The sequence below is a fragment of the Apteryx mantelli genome, chromosome 1, assembly GCF_036417845.1.
Source record: "Apteryx mantelli isolate bAptMan1 chromosome 1, bAptMan1.hap1, whole genome shotgun sequence".
Lineage (NCBI taxonomy): Eukaryota > Metazoa > Chordata > Aves > Apterygiformes > Apterygidae > Apteryx > Apteryx mantelli.
In genome coordinates this window covers 169,872,964-169,899,925 of record NC_089978.1, presented here as the reverse complement: position 1 = coordinate 169,899,925, position 26,962 = coordinate 169,872,964, and the positions used below count along the sequence as shown (strand labels likewise).

Below are 26,962 nucleotides of genomic sequence, written 5' to 3'. Positions count from 1 at the left end.
ATGCCAGTTTTTGATGCTGAGATGTTGCAGTGAAACTGCATGTATAACATTGTGGTTCTGCAGGAGGAAGGATATGCCCATATAGTTATTGGCAGAAGACCAGAATCAGATATGTTGAGTATCTGCTTCTGTCACCTGTTAGCCATAGCTTCTCTGGCTTTGAATAGACACCAGACCAGGTTGGTGCAGACACCACGGTCTCAGATGCAATATCTACTTTAGAAAACCCTCCAGCTCCACAGTACAGAGCTTCCCCCTGGTTTCTTCAGGAGTTCCTCCAGACTTGAAGCTTTCTTCCAGCAGCTCTTTTCCCTGGTATCTTAGAGACATCACTACCCAAATGATTCTCAAAATCCTGTGTCACCCACACTTACCTTACTTTGATTCCAGTTTCCCCATCTTCTAGGGTCAAATACAATCTACCTCCATACCATCTCTCTTCTTTTGCCAGTTCCTGTCCCATAAGGCAGTTGCAATTAACTCCTGTTTTCACAACATCCAGATGCTCCAGTTTCTTCACATGCTCTCCTTCACTACCTCTATTTCCCTCTTACCTTGAGTAGAGGTGAAAAATAGTAATTTTCCTCACTTCCTGATCTTCTGGGTGTGGCTTGTTTGCTCCCTACCTTCACTGTTAAGACAGACCATTGTCCCCTTATTCCTTACACTTCTACTAGGAACTTTAAAGATAAATCAGATGTTTTCCCTGACCAGAAAGGACTAAAGATCAGGTGGTAACTGATTTTAGTGGGTTTGTGTCTTATGCTGGGAGAAGTCTCCTTGGATCTGAACAAAGAAATGTCAAACAATTGCCCCATGACAGAGGGGACCCCAGAGATTTGCCTCCAACTGGCTTATGCTAATATCAGTTAGTGAGGAATGAAGGTAGGGAGATGTTTCCCCCCCAAATCCCAGCTTTCTTCAATAGGGAAGTGCTTTACACCTGTTAGCTCTTCTCTCTCCTTCCAATTTAGGTTTATGTCTGCTGTGAAGGCTCCAAAGATTCACCGCCTCACTGTCCCAAACTTTTTCTCTCCCCTTTACCCTCATTCCCTGCCCTACCAGTCTTTCATCAGTTGCGCAGTCTCTTTTGCCCTTGCATCTCTACCAAAAAAGTTCAGCTGCTTACAGTGCTACCCTACCTGTTTGCCATCTCTTTGATGAATCTGGATCAAATTCTTCCGGTAAGTCACCAAGCCTTCCCATTGTTCCACCTCTTTTACTTATGTAAACAACCCCTGTCTCATCCTTTAATTTTAGGCATCCCTCAGCTGCATAAGAGGTGTCCCAGTCCTGTAGCCTGAAAATCTGGCCACTTTGTGCTTTTGGTGCCTGAAGTGAACATGTTCTAACATAACTCCCTGTGTGACTTTTACAGGGTGAGATCAAATATGGAAAGTCAGCAGTTTGGATGTGTAGTGAAGGACTAGCTAATTAAGGACTTTGAAGTATGAATTTTACCATTTGTAAACAAAATCTATATTCTAAAATGAAAAGTGTCTCCACAGCAGTGTCTGGATTTGTATGGGACAAGATCCAAATCCCAGTGGAACTGGCGGGGAGGTGAGTCCTTCATTGATTTCAGTGTCCCTTGGATCAGGCCCCTTATTTCCACTAGCAGTGAAAAACAATGCGCAAAGCATGGGGACTGTACAACTTCATTTTATTTTGTGTGCTTTTATAGGATATAAATAAATGACAAAATTACAAAATTTATAACTGGAAGCCCAAGCATATTTACATAAGTATTTGTTGCAGTGAGGCTACTATTTACTGTTCTCCTATACAATTTTCCTTTTGGTACCATATTTTTAGTGTTATTTTTTTACTGTCAGTTGACTACGTACATATCAACAGTGAATAGGCAAAATATGTACAAGGAACTATTTTGTTCAAGTAAATTGAATACTGTATTAAAAGTATGTCATCACTCAGCGCTATAATTAGGTTTAACTAAACCATATACAATTATCAGGTTTAAACCAAGTTCAGTTTTCCATTTGTGGAATTGACCAACTGATGATTCTGACTGAAAACCTCAGCTGGATAGGAAATAATAATTAAAAAAACATTAAGACAACCACACAATTTATCAATATCTCTATAATGAACTTCAAAATGATTCACAATTTGACTGGATAGAACAATATACGTTAAAATGTCATTTTTCTCCTATAGTGATATTTGTACTGTTATAATTTCAGTTCTACATAAATATACATCATGGTATTATACAAATACTCCACAGACATTAAAAAAATTAAAACACTTTAAAGAAAATGTAAGTAAATCTTATTTAATCAAATATTAAGCAAATGCTTAACTATTTTGTTTCATGAAAACATTTTTATTACTTTGGAATTTTTTTCTTTTTCTTGCTATTTTTACTTAGAAAATGTTTTGCAGTAGAATTTTATCAACACTCTTCCAAACAAGTTTTCTGTGACAGAAATCTTGATAGCAAAATTCATAGTTTTGATTTTTTTAGAACCACTGAGATTATTTTTTAAAATACTAGTAGAATTCATGGCTATAGCAATGCTGAACTGCATAAACTATATGTAGGTGTAGTAGAACGACCATTCTACTTTCATTCCAGACTGATCACATGAAACATCCCGTGCACTGATGCTACAACTTTTACAATTTTCATAATGCTGCAATAGCAGTGGTTTAATTAACTTTAAAATAAACAATATTTTTCATAATTAATCTGGCTTCCTTTCCATAAATATTCCTATGTTTTCCTATAGTACTTCTCTTCCATAAAAATATCTAATAAAAGAAATGTTCTCTGTGCATTATTAATACTTTTTTATAACCATTCATAAAACTCTGATCCTTTGTCACAATGCAAGAGGCTTCTATTTCTGTAGAGGATCAAAGGACACCAATGATTACATATAAAACCAGCGCACATAGAAATCAGGGTACCTAATTTCTTGTCACTTTAATGAGTTCTTTACTCAATACAGTAGTTATTAATGAATTCAGTGGTTTCACAAATACTCTATTTATTAATTCTGGTTCTATTTCAATTAAAAACTGCCAAGATTTAAATAAAAAACCAATCAAATATTCTACTCATAGGTAGCATTACCATTAGTTTAGAGACCTTTTGTTTTTTTTAAAAAGTAGAATTCTAAAATAAGAAACCAAAGAAAGCACTGTGGCAGAGTCACAAGGGAGAACTGCATGAAAAATAATTTTTCTCACTCCTCTTGTAGACTGTAATTTGAAAAGTCTTCATATAGTGTCATTCTTCTGTCAGTGCTGCAGGAAGAAGAACATCACCAGAAATGACTATCAGCCTTTTTGTTAGTTACAAGGCCACTCATGTGGTGCAGTCTTCCTCTCTGCTGGATTGAAACGTTGCCATATAGGAAAGGCTGTGCTGTGACTGCTTGGAGTGCAAGGCACAACAAGGAATAGGGGGTCAGTTTTGTATCAGAAAATTGTAGTTTCATACTTGGTATTAATGCCTCTTTTGGCTTCTTGTCCAGGTTCAACAATCCATGGTAGATTTGCAAGAGTCTTTTGTTCGGATGGATCTATCTGCTTTAAAGCAAAGGCAAACGGATGGGTTACCATTTCTGTGCACAGCATTTCTAGCAGAAGCTTTTTCTTTAAAGAAATTAATAGAATACAGAACAAATTCTATATCAATAGAGTCCCTTTTTAAAATCTACAGCAGTCAGTGCAGTGGTCTCCACACCTGTGTGTGCACTTATGGTTACCTTCTTTCTACTGTTTAGATCAGAGCTGTGTCTACTCCCCAAACTATAGGGCATCACAGTTAGTTAAAACTATGTTTAAAGCTACCTTTGATCCTGAGAAGTCCTTTTAATGTTGAGACAGATGATGGCATCAGTAATCAGGAAATGTTCTTTCTTAAAATTTTATGTATGAAGGTTTGGGGGGGGATGGATTACACAGCATACAGTCATATGTTTTTTCCCCTTCCTCTCATCCAATAATTAAGTATCACAGAGTATGATACTCATTTTATATCCAGTGATTATGATACAGCATGCAGTCATTTTTCCCCTTTCTCTCCCAAATCACACTGTGCCTGTATTCTCACTTGATGTAAAATAGTTTTCATAATCTTTTGAAAAGCGCTGCCATAAAATAATATTTCTCTGTCATTTAAGCACTTCAGGATGGCATTTTAAATTGAGACAATTAATGTGTTGGCTCCGACAATGTGGGATTCTTGGGAATTTGAGATTCCAAAGAAAATATTGAAAAGGTATGCTGAATCCTAGAGAAAGGACAGTTTTGAAACAGGAGGGTCTGCTAAAGGTCAAAAAAATAAAAAGGGCAAGAAAAGAAGTTGACTGGTGAGACAAGAGGATCATTGTAAATTGATTTGGATTTGTAATCTGACTAGGATTCATAGTTTGGCAATCTTCTCTAAACCAAACTTCAGAATCTGTGAGATACTGATTTGCGTATGCAGCGACCATGTACCAGATCAGCTAGAAGGCTGTTTAGGGTTGCAATCTCTGTACTTATCTACAGAAGATTGTTTTTTAAATCTAATTACCAACAGGAGATATTTATGATAAGAATTCATATATCAAAACTTAGCATAAGATTTTCAGAAATAACTTTGTACATGAATTAATGCATAAGTGTGGTGCTGATTTTATTTCTTGATTCAATCTCAGGGAAGTAGATGGAACAGAACAGTTTTAGAAGCATGCACTGCCTGCAATCTTCAGCACTTAAAAAAGTATAATACATTGGAATTAGACTGAATCAATGAAAGCTCTGCAGAACTATAAAAGACCATGCATGATACTAGCCAGGCAACTTCTTAAACTGAAAGAATCTGAAATGAGCAGATTTCCAGATGGCTGATCATGCTGCAGTGATACAACTCTGCTGACCTTGTGGTGATAAGCAGAGGTGGCGCAGCTGAGACATGGACCCTTTCTGACTGAACAGGTATATTAATTTATACAACTTTACATATACAAACTCTTACTTTATAGCTGAATTTCATTTTTTTGCATGTACCACTACTTTCTACTTACCACAGACTTCCGAATACTAACACGTGGTTTTGGAATAGGTTTGGAGGGTTTATTTTCAAAGCTTTCTGGAAGCGTTGAAGAATGGCCCCCTTTTCGTGCTTGTAGTGCCAGCTGATAGGCCACCTCAAATGCTTGTCCTAGTGTAAGAATGATTTCATATGCTAAATTCTGGGAAAAAAAACACAATAACATTTAAAATTGGCATTAGGTTGAAGTATTTTTAGGTACAAGAGGAGAGGTAGTACTGCCTATAGCAGTGATTTTTAATGTAAATAATTAAAAACACCCTGGTGGTAACTTGCTAAGTCTCTACAATTTTTGACATCTCTCACTTGATATCTTATTGATCAAGGACAATCTAAATGTAATTTATTGTAGTGAAAATAATTACTTCTAAAAACTTTAAAAACATTGTCTTGCTAAACATGAAAACAGTAGTGGGTGGATGTCATCTCTTTTTAGAACAAGTGCATTAATCCCCCATCCTCCCCAGCTCACCCTGTATCCCCTGCTCTCAGGATACCACCCATCTTACACTATTGCACGTATTTGATGTTTCACCTAGCTTTATTTCAGACCTGCTCTGGGGCTGACCTGTCCTCCTCCAGAGTGAGCAGTCTGACGCACTGCTTTCCATCCCGTGTGCTTCAGAGCACTCTGCTGCACTGAGCAGCAAAGGAAATGGATTGCTCTGCAGCTTCAGTGTGACATTTCCAAAAGACAAAAGGCAAACGTCAGAAGTGCATGCTCCACTTCGTGAATGCACTGCAGCTATGCATGCATGAAAGTAAATGCTCCGCTTTCTCACAGTTATGTTTTTTTAGAACTAAAAAAGATTGAGCTTAAACTGGTATATCAGAGTATACTTGTAAGCTTGAGGAGTTCATGTGTATTTCTATAGAAGTCAGGTTCTTCAAGAATAAAACCAGTTTCTTGGTCTTAAGAATACTTTAAATTCTTATTGGATATGTGGAAAAGAACCTGTTGAAAAGTTTACAAAACATGAATGAGGAATGAGAGAGTCAGTATGAATGCTTTTTCAGTGTAGCTTTACATCAATTAAAAAGCAGCTGTGAGTTTCCAGTTTGACCAAAATACAAATCTCAAGTGAAATTCTATGGTAATTTTTTTCAGGTTTGGGGTTTTGTTTTGGTATTTTTGTTTGCAGGCTTCTGCAAACTTTCCAATAACATTTCAAACCCCTGCAGAGCAAACACAAGCCTTCAAGCTTGCTTTCTTTGTTGTGTCTTGCAGTCTCCCTAGAGTAATTCATAAATGTCTTAGACGTAATTTGCAACTTAGTCCCTCCTTCCTGATCCTCTGTAGACCATAGATTGGAAGCCATTGTGTATTACTATGAAACTATGTGAAACTCTTAAAATTCCCACATGCTCTTGATATAATTTCAGATGTACAGTTAAAAGGATAAGCATCTTATTTCATGCCATACACTATAGTTTCACTGTGGTCATGAGGAAATTCCATCCCTTTGTTATCACACATGTATGCTTAGAAAGAATAGGTTCAGTTTGGCAGATTTAGCTCATTATAAAAGCTTCTTACAAAGATGCCAACTCTGGTCTGTGTTAGATCAGACAGAAAAACAACTATATTTCTCCACTGGGATATGCTCAGCTGTTATGACTGCATTCACGACAGTAAGCTATCCAAAGTTTCATAGCTTTCCAAATTAAAATGTCTGCCTGATTTGACAGCAATAGTCTCCAAATTGTCTCCCCTTTAATTTGAGGAAACTGTCCAGGATTGGGAAACACTGAGAATGTAGTTTGCCAGTGGAGTCATAAATGAAAGGCTAAAGAGACTATTATGATAAAGTGGTCTGCCTTTTAGCAAAACACTGGTCATGGCATTAAGAACAATTCAGTATAATCATTAAAAATGTACAAAATAGTGTTGTTTGAAATGGAGTGTACATATTAATAGCACAAGACTATTACACTAGAGACATCTTGATATGCTGTCATGACAATAAGATAGTGCACTGTAGCACCATGCGATTATCTACAGTGGATGCTATTATTGATAAGGAATACATCAATAGGACTGCCATTATAATAATGGCTTGGATAAAAAGCAGATTGTAATACTACTGGGATTGAGAGAAAGCACCATCCAGTGTGGCATACAAAAAGGTCTCTGGGAGACAGGCCTGAAAAAATCTGAGATAAGAGTGGAAAAAAGCAGAGAGTTTGCCATACAAAGACATAAGCAATGTAGTCTGGAGCTTCTCTCTTGTCAGAAGTTGCTATGATTTGTTTTCTTGTGTAGTCTGTAAAATGAAAAAAAAATAGACATGTCTGGAGCCTGATAACCACTGGAAACATATAAATGTTTCTACGGTTAATAAATATTTTGAAATATAACATATTCTAAATGTAAACTGAATCAGAATTTGTACATAAACTTCATACATTATGTACTGTTGTAGAGCCTTGAAGAGGTGAAGTGTGCAAACAGAGGTAAGGAAGGCTTTAAAATCGTCTCTTTTGAAATGTAAAACAGGTATCTGCAACATTGTATTTGAAAAAAAGACAAGCAAATAAGTTTGTTTTGAGAGATTTCTCATGTGCAGTACTAGGGCAGGAATATGAAGGTTAGGTTTGCATGGTTTCTTATCAGGGCGTTCTGGAGAGGAAAGAGTGGGATTCCTTTGGGGTTTGGAGAGGAAAACAAAACCACAAAAAGCATACTGGAAATTCTTCTGATGCTCTGAGGAGAATATTTGAATTTTACATATGACATAAAAAGAAGGAGAAACAGGTCTGTCTCCCAGATGGAGGTTCAGCACAAAAGCTGTAGATCCCCCTGATAATTGTGGAAGACATTTAGCCCTACAGCACCCCACGAGCTCCTTGGAAAGGAAGCAAAACTGCTAGAACCACGGTGCTTCCCAGCGCTGCTGCAGTCCTCTCCCTCCCTTGGCATGGCAGAGGAGAAAAATGAGTAAGCCAACTCCTACGAGCAACAATTTCTGCGGTATGAGAAACTGAGGTCAATTGCCTTGTTTGCAATGTAATGTTACAATTCAACACCCCAGTGCCAGTCTGAGTCACTATTCTTCTGCCACTTCAATTCAGTCAGTCTATTACAATGGCTAATTGTTTTGTTACATTTTAACTGATTTTCTTTTACTGCATAAGTTGCTAGTATAAGATGCAGCAGGCACTGCTTCTTCATTATATTTTCACGCTTCTGTAAGGCTATGTTGCAGCTTCAAGAATATTTTAAGACAGAGGATAAAACTGCTAATTTTTGTCTTTCATCTATAAAAACTAAAATGTCACTTGCAAAGGATTTTTTGGGAAAGCTAACATTTTGCCTCTTTTAAAATGCGCTTTGGATATAATGAGACATTTCTGCTTTTACTTAATGATTTTTTTCCCTTTAAAATCAGTGTCAAATCTAGTCTTTTTTGAAGGCTGAATTTACTGAAGAGGCTTCCTTTTGGGTCTCACAGATGATTAGTGTGAGCTACCTACTACATCTGATGTGTGGGAAAGTCAGTTAGGACTATGTTCAAGGTACTGAACTTAACATCCCTGTTGGAAAAATCAAACAGAACAGGGTGGATGGGAACTTAATGGGAAAAATCTAAAAATCTCAGCCCAGTTCAAAATTCCGGTCTCCTGGGACGTAATCACTTGCCTAATTCTTAGTCATAATGGAGTCTTCATGGCCAAATAATAAGATTTGTACTACCAAAGCCCAAAAGGAAGGACAAATTACTTACTATTAACTGGAGTTCTTTAAGATGCATAGCTGACATACATATACATTTACACAGTAAGTGCTTTATCCCTCCAGACCAGAAAACTTTATTTTTTTTTGATCTGAAGATGACATGCATTTGTCTGCCCTCCCTAATGTGTGAACTTTGGGGCATTCAGGAAAGAAAGATGTATGAAGAGATAATGTCTACGATTTGTTTGTTACAGCTGTGGACTCATGGGTTGCATGAGACTTTCATGAACAGACAGTCCTGCAACTTAAGTTCCTGATCCATTCTCCATCTGGATTTACAACAGTGGCAGATGGCACACTTCTGAATCCATCCCTGTCTTCAAAGGTGGCACAGAAAGCTATTTTCTATGCGACAGGAAGACAGAATCAAGCCTTTAGAGTGGGCCTTTTAAGCCACTGAAAAAGCCATTGATGGAGACTAGACATACAGGAGGGCATCATTTGCCCGTGAGCTGAAGGTTCCCTGTAGCTGAGTGTGCTGCATCTCAAGGAGGTTGCTGGGGAGAATTGAAATGTCTTTACACACGCTCTATCTTATATGGTATCTATCTACCTGGAGATGGTAGTCTCTGAGCATGCTCTCTGTGGCTACTGCAAAGGAGAGAAGTTCTCTGTTCTGTGGTGGTGGGGTTGCCACACTGACCCTACCCGGATGACCATGTGAAGAGAGAAGAGTTTTCAACAATTTTTTTTTTTTTTTTAAGTTCCCTAATCTTCTGGAAGAAGACAATAAACAGAAGTTTAGAGACCTGAAGGCATTTACTTTTTCTTCTCTGTTAAATATGGATAGTAGCAGTTCCTAATTCTCTTATCCAGCATAAATCTGTGCAATGACAGACAGAAGGATACAGAGAAGAAGAAAAGTCTTTGTGTTATACAGATCACGAGTCTAATCCTTGATGTGAACAAGAGCAGAAATTGTTCCAATTTATTCCAGCTGTGATCTATTCATAGGTGTGTCAGGAAATGAGGGAATACCTGATCAAAATTATTTTGGATGTCTCTCATATGTGAACTGGAGTTTGGTATAGGAACTGTTAGCATAGTTTGTTTATCCAGAGGAAGTCCTTCACTGGCAGTTTTAGTTCTGCTTTACATAAGTGAATGAGAGTGAAGTGGATTTCAAATATTGATCAATAAATCCTCTCCTTCCCCCAGTCCTCCTCTTAAATATTCTTGAAGCCTGATGTTTTTGGAATTTTGATTATAGAATTGCAACTCTGAATAGGGAAGTTGAATGTACAGTCATAGCACTGTTTCTATTACTAAACTGAAAGACCAGGCTACATAAAAGTGTTAGACTTTAAACAGAAAATTTAATCTACTGTATGCTTATGTTCTGAATATCTAGCTGTTTTTCAGGAGTTTGAACTTGCATCAGAAGTGTTAGATCCTGAGAAATAAAACAACATAAAAAGAGCATATTTGAGTAGGCAACACCCCACTGAGGATTATGTAGCTGGAGAATACTACGTTAAGACAGTTGGACATTAAACTATCTGTATTGCTTAAAATAGCCATTAAGAATGCTTGGGGGTATTAAGTACTATTCATAAGGTATGGGAAGCGAGCAAAATGTTAGAATTATTCCAATCACTACTCTCTCCTTGCCAAGCAAGGAGAAAATGACATTCATCTACTACCTGGGTGTATGTTTGTGTGTAGTTATTAGACTTATAAATGAAAATGCAATATTCTGAGTCAAATTAGGTTATTATTTCTCCTGATCCATTTAAATATTCCTTGGTAGTTTCAATCATCAGTCTCATTTTAGCTGCTTCATTTTTCACTAATATCTATATAATGTAACATCTTGTTGACTGTGGTCTATCAACTTTTAATACAATTTAAATGAAAGAACTCAAAAAAAGTCTAAAATTCCTTCTAACCTACCTTCCAGAATATTTATTATTTAAACTCTCCTATATGCCATCACTCTACAATGCTGTTTCCCCAGTCACAAATAAAAAGCCTCTGTTGAGACATCTCTATTTTTTTTTGATCTAGCTTATTTACATTCATGTAAGCATGTTTCAAGAATTCACACATTGTACTATATTAAAATATTTTTAGATTTCAATATTATTTTAAATTTCTATTGTGTTTAACTCAAATGGTATTAGGCAAGTATTCACAAACTTTTTGGACAATCAGCCCTCTTAGTCCTAAAATTTAGAGCCTCTAGCCATTTCACCAAATTTAGTTGGGAACCATATGACAGATTAATTGACACATGTTCATGGTTTCTTGAGACACGAGTAGTCTGTGTAGCGCCATTTGAGAAGCATAAATCACTTCTGACATAAATGATGTCATTTTCTACCAAAATAATAGGAGAATTAAGGACTTCTCCTGAAACAACATTTCTGAGATTTTTAAGGCAAGAGCATTGAAACAAGAAAGTAAGAATTGTAGCTTGAACTTACTATTTTCAAAATAAACACAATCTGTTTTCAAAAGGCAAAGGTGCTGCTAAAATAAAATTTCCCCAAAGTCTATATCTGCATTATTTGTTAAGCTAAAACTCCCACTGACATGATAAACAGACAGCAGAGCAGAACAGAGAGGCCACCCAATAATATATTGTTATTATTTACAGGGGTATCTTTTATACAAAAAACACATAGAGGACAACATTCCATACAGATCTCTTCAGATGTTTCAAATGTCTTGAGATTCACTGTGGTAACCAAATATCCCTGGGACTTCTTGAGATATATAATTAGCTATCTGTGTGCTGTCCTCTTTGATAAATGTATAAATGTTTCTCTTCTCTGTTTAAAATAAATACGATATAGTTAATACAGAATTTTTCATATACTTTCTATATGTTTGCAGAGGCAGTTTCATACCACCAGATTTTCAGCTTATTCAATATAATGTTAAAAAGTCTAAATAAAACATTGTGGAAGATGTTTGAGTTGTTGGGACTGATCCAGCTGAACACTGAAACTCAGGAAATCACAGGGCTAAGAAATCTGAAGAAATCACTCATTGCAATAACATCTGATCCCTGGTCCAGAAGGCCACTATAAGCAATCCGCATCTGCTTTGTGAATGTGGACTGTGCCCACACTCAGAGGGCCCCCCCAAGAAAGCATCCAACCCTCTTCCTGCTCCAGTTCAGCTGATTGTTTCTCCCCTGCCTTGCTGGTTGGCACGGGGCAGGCACATGAGGGTGAAAGCCAAAAGGCTGGAAACCTCCAAACTAGCCTTTCGCTGACTACGCAGATATTATAACATATTCCGAAATTTAGGACAGCCTGTAGACTCAGTTTAAGACTCAGTCTAAGCTAGTTCCTGGGTCTACTACTTGGCAGGCTTGAACACTGCATATGATGTGTATTGAGCCACTTGTTTGCACAAAACAGAGAATAGTTTAAAGGAATGCTTAAGTTCTGATTTGTTTATTTGCTGTGCTGAGATTTCAGAATGGGTAGCCAAACTTGTTTTTTAACAACTTCTTGCAAGGCAATTGCCTGTAGTTTAGGTTAGAAGAATTATGTGTCAAGGCTTTTACACAAAGCTACTTGCTAGTTTTACAGTCAACAACTGAGACTAGAGAGGTGAATTATTTCAGATGGGACATCTTTGATTTTCTCCCAAAACGTCCTATTACTATTCATATTAGATTAGTCTTTTTGTGTGCTAAATGAATGATACCTTCCATTGACCACCATATACCCTGAAAAGGTTTTAATAGAAACAATGATTCACAAAGAGCTATTAAATAAATATCTTCTATAAACTGACCACATCAAACGCAGTGAATACATGGCAGTAGTGGTGATTAGTCTTCAAGTCTTTAGTGATGTACGCAAATGTAGAAAGGTCTTCAGGGTCTTGTGCAGCACAGGAAATGTTACGGATTTCATGTTCAGCAATAATATTCTGTTTAAAGAAAATATTTTCAATCAATTTAGGAATTAAATGTAGAAGAGCCTTAAAAGCTGTGTTTTCAGATTTGAGTTTATGTTCAGCTGCTGTGCTGAAGTATTTCATAACTTTCTTAAAAAGAAGAGATTTAATACTCCCCACATGTGATCTTCTTACGCAGATCACTGGAATTCCGACCCTCTCCAATGAGATCTACAATTGATGACAATGTGATAGAAAGCTACTATGCTCTAGAGTCTTCCTGCTTGTCTTTCCAATTACAGTTTTGTACAGTTTATCAGCATCCTGTGACAAAGAGGCATATTTCTCAGCATACAGCTGTAACTGCTGTTTCAAAACACTATATTAGCATCTTCTGATGCTGCTGGTTTTGTGTCTAGTGAGCACTACATGATACTGTTTCAGTCTACTGATAGGATCTGGTAAAACCCTAGAGGCTCAATATCCAAGTATTTGCATATGGTGTTGGAAGAAATTCGGCTATAGTCTTTCAAGAAAAAGCAACATGACTTATAATTTCAATTATAACTATAATTGAAACCCAGAGCTCTTCAAAGGCTTCTGTTTGGTTAAAAGATCACTACAGAAGGATATGGCAGTTTTTCTCCACTTACCGACAACAGCATCCTGTAAGAGAGACGTAGAAAAATTAAACTGTTCATGCACCGAGCAACACTACTTGCAACAGCCAGTGCAAGCTATAGCATACTATTAAGATAAAGGTGGGGCATGTCTGTCGAATGGAAGAAAAAAAGCTATCATCTAAAGCTTTGGAGAAAATTATGAATATTCATTGCATATAATACTGATATGAAATTATTGTGTTTAGGCCAAAGGAACCACGAAGCCAGAGAGAAGAAGATACTGCAGAGTGGCTTATGATCAGGCCTTGATTCAGCAACACAGACATTTCAAATGACTTATTTAAACAGAAGAATGATTCATTGAATATGAATTTCCTCAGAGGTTAGCCTATCTGCTTTTCCGATTTGTGGCCTTACTGACTGTAGCTATGGCTTTTCCCCAAAAAAACAAAGAGAACGAGTCTGCTGCAGTATGACATCTGTATTGCACCAAAGAACACGACATCTGTAGTGTCACAGTCCCTGAGATCTGTGATTTGCTGTTGCCTTAGTGGCATCTGTTCAAATTAAAACAATCTCTGAGTATCTCTGTTTTTCCCCCACTCCTGTCTTTTCTTTCCCACCTTCTCTTCTCCCCCTCTTTTTTTTGAAGAAAAGGAAGTGTATGCAACTAAGTCACTTAAGATGCTTTACCATATCTTCCTTCATTTGCTAAGTGGCAACTTTCCCCCTTGTATGTAGGTGTCAAGTTTTCGAAAAGACATATTAACAACTAATTGAAGAAATAATGGCCTAGGAAAATCTTAAAAAAAGCATTCCATATTTCAAATTGTGGTAAAACCAAGATAAGGAAACTGTTACTGAAGACATGAAATAATCCTCTTAATCTTAAATTGTTGCAACATATTTGAGTATTTCTTTATAATGCATTATTCATAAAAATGACAAAACCAGTACTTATATTTCAATGGATGCCAATATATAAAGATACTTATACTCTCTGGTTAACAATCATTGGTTTTTTTATGTTACTTTAAGCATTTTATTTTCTTTGTTCTCAGTTTGATAACTTTTACCTTCAATAAAGATTTTGATTAGAATTACAATTATACCCAAACCAGGGATTTAGATACCCACAGATACAGCTGTAATATATCATCATTGATGTTGTGTTCATAACATTGTAGTTTAAAGAGGAGAAAGAATTAAAGCTTGGAAGGTCTTAAAATCATGCTAAATATTTATGCCAAATCATGAGCCACAAAGTAGTCAACTGATTTTATTCAGTGTATGGGGAAAGAGCTCAGCTACGTTGAAAGGTTTCCTAAGTGATCAGGGTCGAAGGATACAGGGCTTTGTACTTTAGTCAGAACTTATACAGATTATTTTAATGTTTTTACTTTGAATAATATGATGTTTGGAAACATATCCATATCAAGTTTGTTTTGAATAAAATAAAGTGTACCTAAAATTAATCTTGTGGTTGAAAACTAGTAGTGAAATTCAGCTTTTTACCCTAGCTTCTGTGCAATATCCTCTGTGAACTCCTTTAAAAATTATGTTTTCAGTGCATGCAGTTACTGTTTCCTAAGGTCACTACTCCAGTAGAACCATAGTCTTATCCTGTAGAAATTAAAAGGCTATGAATTGGTTTGCTGTTCTGGGTACATTTCTTAGGCATTGACTGACAATATAAGACCAGTTTAGGTCACTCTAAACATAGTCACTCAGTTTGTCAAGAGGAACCTCCAGAGCTTCTGAAACAGCAGGGAAGGTAAAAGTCAGTTTTGGTTCTGCCAAGGAAATACCTTTGAGAGTCCAAATTTTTGATAAGCAGCCTACATTGCTTGCCTACATTGTGTCAGACAACCCACCTTCTTGCAGAAATAGCCCGGAAGTTAGGGTTGGATGTGACCATGAGAAAATTCTGAATATCTACTTTTTCTAGGCAGCAATTTCTTTCTGGCCTCAATTGCAAAGAAATGGTGTCATGTCAAAGTGGTGTCATGCCAAGCTTCAAGGCGCCACTGAAATAGCTTTAGTGGAATGAGGTCAGAGCCCCTTTGTTACCTGAAGCTTTGCCTGTTATAACTTGGAATACAAATTCTTAGCTTGGTAGCATGAAGTAAAAGGATGAACAGCCATGAGAGCTGAGTTTTCAAGCACGTAACTGCTAGCTATTTTTGTCATTAAAAAATATGCATTTATTGATAAGTGGTGCCCAGCGCTGTCAACTATAAGCTCATATGGAAGCAGTACAAGTCTGAATAGGATCTCACCTTAGTGCTAATCTGTTTTGGGTCTTGAAGGAATTGGGTACAGCACACTGTGGACAGGGATGATAACAATGCTCCTGGGACAGTTGCGGGCTATTACCTGGTTTTTACAGAAGGGAAAGGCAGTGCAGATTTTGAACTGAAGAGAAAGCAATCTCCCACTTGAGAAACAACACAGGACTGTGGCATTATTTACCGTGATCAAATATATCTATTGTACTACGAGGTATAAGATTTCAGTGGGACAGGTCTAGAGCTACCTAATACAATTTGCCAAACTTCCTTTAAGTTTCCTTTTCATACAAGATTCTATGTATTATATAAAGAGATGCGGAAGCTCCTTTTGTTCTCTTAATTTTTTTTAAACCTAAGGACATGGCAGTTATGTCTTTTACACTACAGAGGAGATTTAAGAGCTGAAGACAGCCTTGTCCAAGTTAGAGTTAATAACATTACAATGTCCTGATTTATGCCTGGCACATCAGAGAACGTATAGGAAATGAGGGTTGTAGAAGCTCAATTTTGAATCAATAGAAGAAAAAGGAGCTGACAGGAATCCCTGGCCTGTCTGCTCTAACAAAGAGGTCAGACTTGACATAATAGTAATTTCACCTCTGTTTTTCTTTCATACCATCTTCTAATCCTAGAAATGGCTTCCAAACTGTAGCAGAAGATCACAAATCCACTTCTGTTCCTTCACTTAAAACCCAGTTCTAATTAAACACCTTTATAAACTGACTGATATGGCAAGTTTGAAGGATAGGGGGTTAGATGTACTGTGTGGTCTGAATGTTCAGCAACATAAAGCTGTTATATACATTATTAAACTGATGAGACAGCTGGATTGCCTGATGTATGTTTTATATTGTTTAGCAAATTTTAGTCACATATCAGAAAAGATAATTTATTTTCTATTCACATGCAAGCATTAGTGTAGATTTCATTTTCTTGCCATCTTAGACATCAAAAGAAGAGAAATTTGTATATTATTTCACTACTGCTTATGGAGCTTGTACATTTTACTTTGGCTGAGCAATAACCCATTGTCCCATCCATCACTAAGTTCTCCCATTTTTAATTTCTGCCTTTTTTTTTAAGATGTTAGATGCATTTTAAAAATGTAAAAAACAAAGAACAGGGCAGTGCCGCATAATAAGATGGAAAAAAAACATGGAATCACAATTGTGAAGAAGCTTCTGCAGTTCAGGAAGTCAAATATCTAGTACCAGGAAAATACCTCTGAGAGAGGCTCTTACATTTGAAAAGGAAATTCAAGCCTCAAGCTTCTTACTCTTACTAATGGCTGGCTCTGAATAAAAACTTGCAACATTATTATTTGTTGAGAAATCTTTATAGTTTAATTTTTTTAGAAAAAATTATGTTGATGAAAAAATACATATGTATTTTCTGTAGAGTTAAGGAACTGCATAGGAAAGACTATGGTAAAGGATTCCACAGAGGCCCCTTGCCAAATGTCTTTTGTGATGAGCTGCCTTTTAATGGCAGAGGGTTGGACACAGCGTTTTCCAAACGAGCCATCAAAGCTGCTTCACTTGTCCTCCAGACTGAGCTTCTGGAGAGCGACACTCAGATTACATCCATTTGGGAGAGAAGAGAAAAAAGAAAGAAAACACAAAGTGCAAATCTGCCCACTCTGTGGCTTGGTGCTCTTACAGAGCCGGCCTTGTAAGCATTCCTATTGCTAAAGAATAAAAGTTGATGTTCAGCAATTGCACATACCTTATTTGTGGCATCAATAAATTTGACCCCCTTGTAAGAGACAGACAGAACAATAGTTGGTACTTTCTTCATTTGTTCTGTAGACTTCTGAAATGAAATGAAGACCTTGTTAGAGTTGTTTGTGTTGCAGCACAAGAACAGCACTCTTTTCTTCTTCTTCTTCTGACAAAAATACACAAATTAAACAAAAAGTACTTATATAAATATTTGACTTTTTCTTGAGTTGACTGTGCTCTGAGCTTTTGAAATAGCTGCCTTATAGTTATGAAACTAAAAAGAGCTTTGCAGTTTGTTGAGAAGGAGGTAAAAATTCTTCATCATGGGAAGAGAATGAAATCATTCTGCCAGAGTTACTTTAAAAAGCCAGTCATGTAATCAGGGATTTCCCTAAATAAGCAGGATTTAAACATCTATCTCACATGCCCCATTCATCTCTGCTTCACCTCCCCTCTTTCTGCCCTCCCCAGCTATAAAGACTGAGAGTACTGTACTTTTTGTTGCACTGTTTTTGTTGCACTGCTGTGATTAGTTGTGTTTCAGAAATATTTCACTCTCTCTCTTGCACTATTGCAGTTATGTTTGTGACATGAGACATCCCTGCAGCCCTCTAGGGCTGTCAGTCTAATGGTGTATCTTGCACTGTCTCACTGTCTGCACTTCCTTGAACGTAGTTCCTACTGGAATCTGCTTTACACATGAATTAGCATAGAGGTTTATCCTGAATGCTCTCAGTGCCAGGGTCTCTTACCTACAGTTCATGTCTTCTTAGAAGGCTATTTTTTTTCTTTTCTATGCTATTCTACTTTAGTGTGCCTTCAATGTGATATTCACAGCTAAGATATTTCCTGCCAAACAGATTGGGCAAATATTGGAGAAAGTTTTAAATTGTTTGCAGAAAACCTTTTGACTAGCTTACAGTTTGAATTTACAAAAAAAAAAACAAAACCAAAAACCAAAACCAAATATGGCATAATAGTTTATAGATGATTTGAATTCTTTTAAGGTGGAATGCAATTAGGGACAAGACTGTTCAATACACAGCTATGGTAGATAAATAATGTAGCTAGAGTTCAGAGAACACTCACTCGTGAAAAGATCTGCAAACAATCATAGAGATCAATCAAGCATTTTCTTGAGGGGAAAGCATAAGTTCAGCTACAGTTAAATATGAAGAAATAGCATGCGGAATGAATGTGCAAGAACATTGAAAGGTCTATAAATTGCAGTCTAGAAAGATCATTATAGCAGTTGATCATTACAGAAGTTGAAAAGTAGCAGCAGTGGTTTTGTATTCTTAAAGAGAACTAGAACAGCACAGATATAAACTTGAAAACAGGGGCTATATCTGAAAAAAATCTTTCTGGAGAAAAAGGTAAGGTTAATGCTAGAGAGCAAAATAAACAAAAGCTTAAAAGAGGAAAACTGTAATCAATTTCCCTAATCAGATCTTCTTCCTCCCAGGTTCACATGAGATTGCATTTTTGCCAGCATAAAATTCAAAGCTACCTACCAAACTACATTCTGCAATTAATGCCCTGAAAGTTAAAACCTCTAAATAAGTTTCAAAGACAGTCTCACCTATCCGTGTAATAGGAATGTTACGTTTCTTGGTATCAGACGGCAAGAGGCTCAAGAAGACACTCAAGTGTCAATTTAGCCTGGAGAAAGCTTCTTTTACCCAGAAGGCTAGACACTTTAAAAAAATTAAAGCTTTAAAACATTCTGAAGAATCTAACAAAACTTGAAGGAAGACACTGATCTGATTTGCGTGTCTCTGAGCTGGGTGAAAAAGAAATAGTATCCCTGTCAAATGTAGAGCAAGTAAAAACATATGTGTGTGTTCGTGCGTGTGTGTCTACAACAGACTTCAAATGACACTTTTCATAAAATTCAATTTCAATGCACAGAAAGCATGACAGTGACTGTACGGAAGATGCAGTACATACAGCCATCAGAATAACAAGCAATACACCCCACATATGCTCATATCCAGACATAATATTCGCAAATATGACAACATCACTTTAATCATCTGGCAACCCCACAATCATCCAACTTTTTTCCTTTCTTTCTAGCCCGACAGCTATATTCAGGAGCTCTTTGTCTCCCATTTTGATTATTGTAATTATCTCCTTTCTCGCTTCCTTAGCAGCAAAATTCCTCTTCTCCTCCCATACTCTATAGAAATGTGGCTACTAAGTTAAATTATTTTGCTTTATGGTCCAGTTTGCACTATCTTCCATTTGCCGTAAAGGTGAAGCGTCAAGATGGCAGGGCTATGTCGTATTAACCATCTAAGAGTTTGCTTTCATTTAGACCAGTATTCTGTACTTTAAATAGCTTCCTTATATGTACCACACTCACCTGAATCTGTCTAGGCAGACCTGATCTTTGATATTTAATCTAGGTGTGACTTGCCAGAAGAGTGTGTCTGGGTGAAATAGCTCACCAAGATACTATTAAATTATATCTGGTAAATTAGGAGATGAATCAGAAACTGATGGACATTTGTAGTTTGAGTCAAACTGTCTCAGCTGGTAAGGAACAATGAATGTGCCTTATTAGCTTGCAAACCACACAAAAACCAGGATTTGTGCAAGGCATTCTGGAAGACCGGAGTCCAGTGTAGAAACATGATTTTGGAAAACAATTCTGCACTTGTAGATCCCTTGGAACAAACAGTGGGGCACTGAGATATTATCCTTGGTAAAGGACAGTTATATCATGAAGAACACCCATCCGTGTTCCCCCTGCCCTATTCCCTCCCCACTCCACTCCCAATGACAGATCAACTCTCCTGAAGTTCACCATATAATTACAATAGTCCTAGCAGTTTCCAGACTTCAGTGGTTTTGAACTGTCATGGTGAACTCATACTTTTGCTTGTTCATTTCTTTTTAATGAAGGAGTTGACTGCCAGGATCTGTAACATGAGTTTTCAGAGAAATAATATGAATACCATACATTTGGGTGCTGTCAATGCTTTGGCTCTAACTTCCAGGACGTTGACATAAAGTATCACAGCTTTCATGGTCAGACATTTTGCACTTTTGTGCAGGCCAAGTGGTCATCTCTGCCCATGCCTGTGATTAGAATCTGAAAGCAAGGTGGGACACAGGAGTCAATACTTCATTTCCTTGTGTTTTCCAGGTTCTAGCCACCATATCAACTCTGTGAGAACATGATGAGATGACAAAATATTCTTGTCCGTCTGGTGTCTCTTTGGGGAACATATGGACCTGAGCCAAAGCTCACTAACTTGGAACTCACCATAGTTCCTATGAAATCCATTGTCTGTGACTGTAACTTTGTCTCTTTATTTTAATATAGTTCTTTAGGAGAATCATCTGGATGAACAGCAAGCATATCTAGGCTCATTGACATTGCTTGTCTCTGATCAGTTGGTTGTCTGCATAGGGACAGATGTGCATGTCCTGTCTCCTCAGGTGTGCTGCTCCTGCTAAGAGTGAGGACTTTTAATGCAACGGAGAGTCTGAATGGCAGAGAGAAAGAGGTTTGGTCCCACTGCTGAAATACGTCCTATGGGACAGGTAGATGACTATGTGGAAGTATGCCATGTGTAACTCAGGAACCATAAAGCAGGCTTGACTGCAGAGATAGGAAGATAGAGGAAAGTGCTGCCATCCTAAATCCAATGTGACATTTGTTCAGCTTCCTCAGACCCCAAACAAGACATAGAGCCTCTTTTCCCTCAAAATAAAGAACATCAGGAATAGCTCCCTCTCCCTATATTTTGAAGTATGGCTCCTGTGATGAAGCTGCTTCTTTTAATAATAGATTCTTGTGAGGAAAAAGAATACTCCTGAAAAGGATGAGAAGAAGAGTGAGTGAAAAATGAATAGGGCAGCTATGGACACTAGCACAGTGATTCTTGAAGGTTAGTGACAGGCTTTAAATTGACTCTAATAGGCTTCTTAGTGCCCCACTGAACTTGCTCTGCCACTCAGCCAATATGGAAGAAATATAGAACAGGCCTCTACTTTAATTCAGTATTCCTGCAAAGTCAGCGGAGAGCACCAGGCACTTTGAAGGAAGTGGGGTGTCTGATTTTCTTCTTTCTCTCTAGTCAGCTTCTATACAAAAGTTTGTTTTCTGCATGGGTACTTAGAAGCAGTCCATCAGAAATAACCACCTAAACAAGCACCTGGCTCAAGGCTGTTTCATAGGTGCCATCATCCTCTCAGCATTCAGAATGGAGATCCGTTTCTGCGAAAGGAGGTGGGAGGCATCTTCTGCATAACTGCCTTGTCATTACATCACTTGCCCCAAAAGTAAAAGTCTGGATTTCAGACTCTTCTGAGTTTGCATCTGAACCCACTGCTTCTATTATGCAGGACAGTGCCAAAACCCTTGTATAGCCCTGGACAGGGCTGCTCCCAGTTTCTCCTTTTGAAACTGGTCCATTATGCAGAAAAGGGATGCAAGAGCAGTGGGGCGAGAGAGAGAGAGAGAGAGCGCGCAAGCTCAGTCATAAGGGTATTTCCCTGAGAAAGAGAGCAGTCCAGGGTTCTAGTCATTGCGTCCAACTCAGTTTATGAATTTTCTTTAATTCACTGAAAAAGAGCCCCATGCTCACAAGCAAACTCTTAATAAATTTCCATAGTACTAAAAATTGTCCTAAGCCAGTGAAGCATTTCCAGCTGTATTTTGATTTTCATCTAAAGGCTGTACAGAACTGTCAGTTGTTTAATTAGAATATAAACTAAACTCCAAACAATTTCATTTGAGACCCACCAAGCCATTGTACCTACCAAAGCCTAATGATGGCTTAAGAGGCAGGGGACTTTGTTCTATGAATAAAGATATATAAACTAGCTGTTTACTCTTAAAAAGGAAATACACACAAATACAAAACATATAGCCCTAAAGCACCTTTAATCCTTTCAAGATAGGATTGTACTTCAATACTTGTTCTGTGCAGAACTCAGAACACTAATAATCCTGATTAACACTTTTGAATACTCCTGCAGTATATAAAGTGTGATAGCTCTGTGTGCATGCATACACACAAAGCAGCTTAAGAGGAAATTCGGAAGTATGCACAGAATGGTGTCCAAGTAAGGTGCTCATACATTTATTTGATATACTGCAGCATATGGTGTAATCCAGCCCACTCTCAAAATGTTTTCATCTCATCTATTTATTTCACACCAGGAGGAAACAGGGTGCATGGGTACTTCTGCTTTGCCATGATGACCACTTTCATGTACTTATACACCAATAAGTACATTCATAACTAGATTACTCAACTTTCATTCAGTGGCCAAAATGAAACCATGTTAATTTTTATTTTTTTACTGCTTATGTAATTACACTTGATCTTGCAAATACACAGTGAAAAGACATTATTCAGCCATGCCAAGTCACTAGGAACTTCATACATACATTCTGAGTACAGGTTTATGAGCTTGTAAAAATCCTAAGATTTAGTCTTGTTTTTCACTTTTGCAAATCAGTCTCCTAATTCTGTCCTATACTGTTTTTAATAGCTATCTGAAGACTGTAGCTGGCAATTTTACTATTCAATTATGTATTGGAATCCACTCCACTAAGAGAACCTGAACATATTCCCACACTGGGAGCAACTATTAATTCCAAATTACATCCAAATGCACATTTCAAAATATGTACTGGTACCATCCACTATCATACCCATAAGTCTCTTATGTCTCTTAAGGCTTATGTAGCTTTGTTATACAAATCCTTTTGAAGTGAATCGCTTTGACAATATTGTGGATGAGATGAAATAAGAAGTTAAAGTTCACTTTTGACCAGTAAATTTTGAAGACAATTTTGAAAATACAGTCTACCTTGTAACAAATATTTGCTACAAATCCCTTGATCCAAAATGCCTAAAAATGCATCACTGACATAATTTAATACCTCGTAGAATACAACAGCATCTGTAATCCCTTTGGTACAAGACTGTTTACTTCTCTACAATTAGTGGATGCCTCCAAGCTACATTGTTAATATGAACACTGCACTGAGGATGCACCTGCAACTCATCTACTTGAGAAAGAGAATTGTTTGCTTTTGCAATATCTGCACACACTCATGTACTGCTGATAGGGCAGTACATCCCTCCTGCACCTTGGATTCCTTTCAGCCACAAAGTTCAAGGACATGTAAGCCTCTGAGGAACACAGGTTGGCATGATGTGAAGTGCGCATAAGGACCTCCCATAACTTCTTTTTCCCTTCTGAGTAATATACATATACCCACTCCACTGCAGGTCCTGCCAAAGCTGTGCCCACACTACAGAGATAGAGCTACAAGGCCTAAGAAAACAGTGACCAGAGAATCTGATAATTCTCAAATACTATACCTGATTCTGTCATAGTATTTGCAAAATAATGGTCCATTTGGCTGCTTTACAAATATCTGCAATGGAGACACTATTCAGAAGATGTTGCTTGAGCACTGGTGTTGAGTTTTGATCCCTGCTGGAGGCCCAACCTTACTAAGGTCTCACAACACACATCAAAGCAGCCAGGCATATATCCATTGACTTTGGAAGACAATATTTGTGACTTATGAGCTCTCTGCAGATTAACAAAGTTGTGGATGATTTGAAAGATTTGTTTTTTTATAGCTGAAAGGCAAGAGCCCTCCCAGTGTCCAGAACCTGGAGCAAATCTTCAGTCCTCTTTTTGAAAAGGCCAGCAACAGGTGGAGGTGTTGGTTTAGGTGACACCCCACAGCTGTCTTAGGCAGGAAACTGGATTGCTTTCTGCTTTGTCATGGTGTATAGTCTCTGTTCTTAACACCTATATCTCTCTCTTTCCTGCAGATGTGATGGCTTCAAAGAAAGCCTTGAAAGAAAGCTTTTGTCTTTCCTGGCAACTTCAGAAAACAGCAATACAGTTGCATATAGTCAAAAGAGGACTCATTGAGGCATGAGGACTAAACCAAGATCCTTCTGAGTGTCCAGATTTCTCACTAGAAAGAATATCTTTATTCCCTTTGGACAGTTTCATACTGTGGGCTGAAAATGATGGATAAGGATGGCTACAAGGTCCACCATGATCAGAATAATGTTCTGGTTCTAGCAAATAGCTTAAGATTGTAAGAACTGATGTCTTCTGTGGCATTAAGGTCCTCTGACTTAACCATCGTTGGGAAGGCCTGTCTTGTGGGAACATTTCCCTTAGTTACCTACTAGGAAGCATACTGAGCTGGCACTGCAGGTCACGTAAGACACAACGGTACCAAAAGAAGTAGGAGCCTGGATGATCAGAGTGCTTGAGAGTGCCAGTGTTTGGCTGCTGAGGATCCTTACTACATCAGGGGAGAAAGGCAGGCATCTCTTAAAGTTACTGATAAGCAACTTGAAGTGAGACATTAACTGCTTTTCCATGCTGAGCAGGCAGAAGAAAGCACTGAGTATGGTGTTTGGAGGATGGGCACTGAACTGAGGATTAAAAGGCTGTTTTTCTACAATAACTAGAAAGAAGGGGAATCCTTAAGCCAGTATTTAATAAATGTATAATTTATGAAACCTCCTTCTCACTTACAGAGTTTAACTTTCAGTAGAGAAACACAGACAAGCCACTCAAAATGCAAGTAAGTCAGATGCACCACTGAATTCTGATTCATAAAGTTTTTTGTTTTTTTTTAAATAAATACTACACAATTCTTCAGTTATTCCTGACACCTGAAAAACCACATAAGGATTCAGCATCTGATGAGAAAAGGATGAACATTATTCATTGTGCCTGATGTGCATTGAGTTGAGCTACCAACCATTTTCTCTGCTCAGTTTTTAAATATTCATAGCTTTTGTATGAGTTAATATTCAAGTTCAGAATGACATCATGTTTTGCACAAGCCAATTTAATTAATCTGAGCTGAACAACTTATATGAGATCTGGAAAAATAATGTCCTTTTGCCTCATTACTAAGTATTATTCCATCCCTTTTTTCGTCCTCTTCCTGCCAGATGTAAACCAATATCTTTACACTGTACCAGTGGAAGTCACAAACCAAAGGATGTACAGTTTGAGCATGGAGGGAGAACTCTGCTGCGGACTTTGTAGAATATCATTGCATCTTCCTTTTTGCCTGGTAGTTCCACTGGGAGGCCTATGAAGGGTACTGGTTCTCTTTCCCACTTTTTGGGGAGATATGGGAATTGAAAAACATAAATTGATGAGCAGAACCACGGAGACGGCCATCTATATCCAACTTCTCCTTCTTTATGTAAGAAGGAATGAGAAAGGAAAGGCCAAGACCCTGTCTGTTTCACTTTTTCATTCTGTAGGAGAAAGAGTCAACTCTGCTTCATCTTTCCCTCCAGAGATAAGAGAAGCAGAGTCTATGACAATTTCAACTTTGACATTTTTGGTCTTAACTCAGCAAGACACTTAAACACAGTCTTTGTGAACAGAATCGTATTGCTGATTCTCCAGAACTTGACTCGAAATGTAAGAATGTCTTTTCCAAAAAGAAAACATCAGAAAGGCACTCAGATCCGAGAACAAAAATCTTTGCTTTGAATGTAAGTTTCCTGTCGCTGCAGTAAATATCTTGGTTCAGACTATGCAATTTGTCTATGCAACATTAGTGATTTAACATTACTGCAAGGAAAGAGTCTACCTTGCTGCTGTGCTCACATCAGTAAGTATAAAACTGTTCCCCTTCACCTTGTCAGGGAGCTCAGATGTGTATATGTCAGATGCAATCTACTGTAGAAAACAGGTCTCTTCCTAGCTCCAGTTAAACTTTTTTCCTTCTCTTTATTTTGATGTAAAAATATTTTATTCTTGCTTCCTGTTCATATGGTGATTTGAAGTGAAGACAGTAATCTGATTAAAAACACAACTTGTAATATTTCCCATTCCATGCTGAGAAAGATGAAAGCTCTTCAGTTCTTGAAGGCATCTCTCAACTATAATTAATAAATCTATACTGGCCAGGACAGTGAGATTTAATCTCCAAGTAGCAAAGGTCAGTTAACAGCAGGTGGGGAATGGAGATAAGGAGACAGTGCTATGGACTGCAGAGGGAGTTTGTAAGAGAAAAGAGATTAAAACAAATAGGAAACCATAAAATATAAATCCAGCCTTGGAGTGCAAATACGTGATTGGAAGAAAAATGTATAATCCCTCTAATAGGTACATTTCTTGCCAAATATACATAATTTTGGATGACTGCAAGAGTTATAATCTGCAATTTGGGTGAGAACAAAAAGCATATATAACCTTGATCCCTATGTTGAGCTCAATCTAATGCATCTGCGTGAATATGATTAAAAGGACTACATAGAAAGGATAGATGAGCACTTGATTAAGAACTGTTTTATTCAAATATCTTCGCAATAAAAAAACAAAAACCTTAAACTGGAAAATAAACATTTTCACAACATAACAGTTTCAAAATAGAATGTCAATATATATATATAAAACATATCACTATATTGTTTGTGTCCTGTACAGCACTACAGAGTATTAGTGTAACTATCATTTTTATGGAAAATTTGTTTTTTATATTAAACTTGTTTTCAAACATTTAATTTTCAGATATATATGGCATATTAAAAAAAAAATAAAATTGCCATAAATTATTTGGAGCAATTTTTTGATGTTAAGCCTCTCAGTTCATTCAAATAATTTACTGAAGATGATTTATGTTACTATGG

At 37.3% G+C, this 26,962-nt stretch overlaps 1 protein-coding gene across 1 annotated transcript in view; it reads right to left on the bottom strand.

The window, feature by feature from the left end:
- Positions 1-1,646: 1,646 nt before the first annotated feature.
- The window catches only part of ANKS1B (ankyrin repeat and sterile alpha motif domain containing 1B), a 449,800-nt gene continuing 424,484 nt past the window's right edge, over positions 1,647-26,962 (bottom strand). Inside the window, exons 23-26 of the mRNA XM_067312063.1 lie at positions 17,302-17,388; positions 12,558-12,695; positions 5,043-5,210; positions 1,647-3,558 (exon numbers count right to left, since the gene is read on the bottom strand). Coding sequence (XP_067168164.1) covers positions 3,448-3,558; positions 5,043-5,210; positions 12,558-12,695; positions 17,302-17,388 — 504 coding nt within the window. The 3' untranslated portion in view covers positions 1,647-3,447. The remainder of the gene's footprint in view (positions 3,559-5,042; positions 5,211-12,557; positions 12,696-17,301; positions 17,389-26,962) is intronic.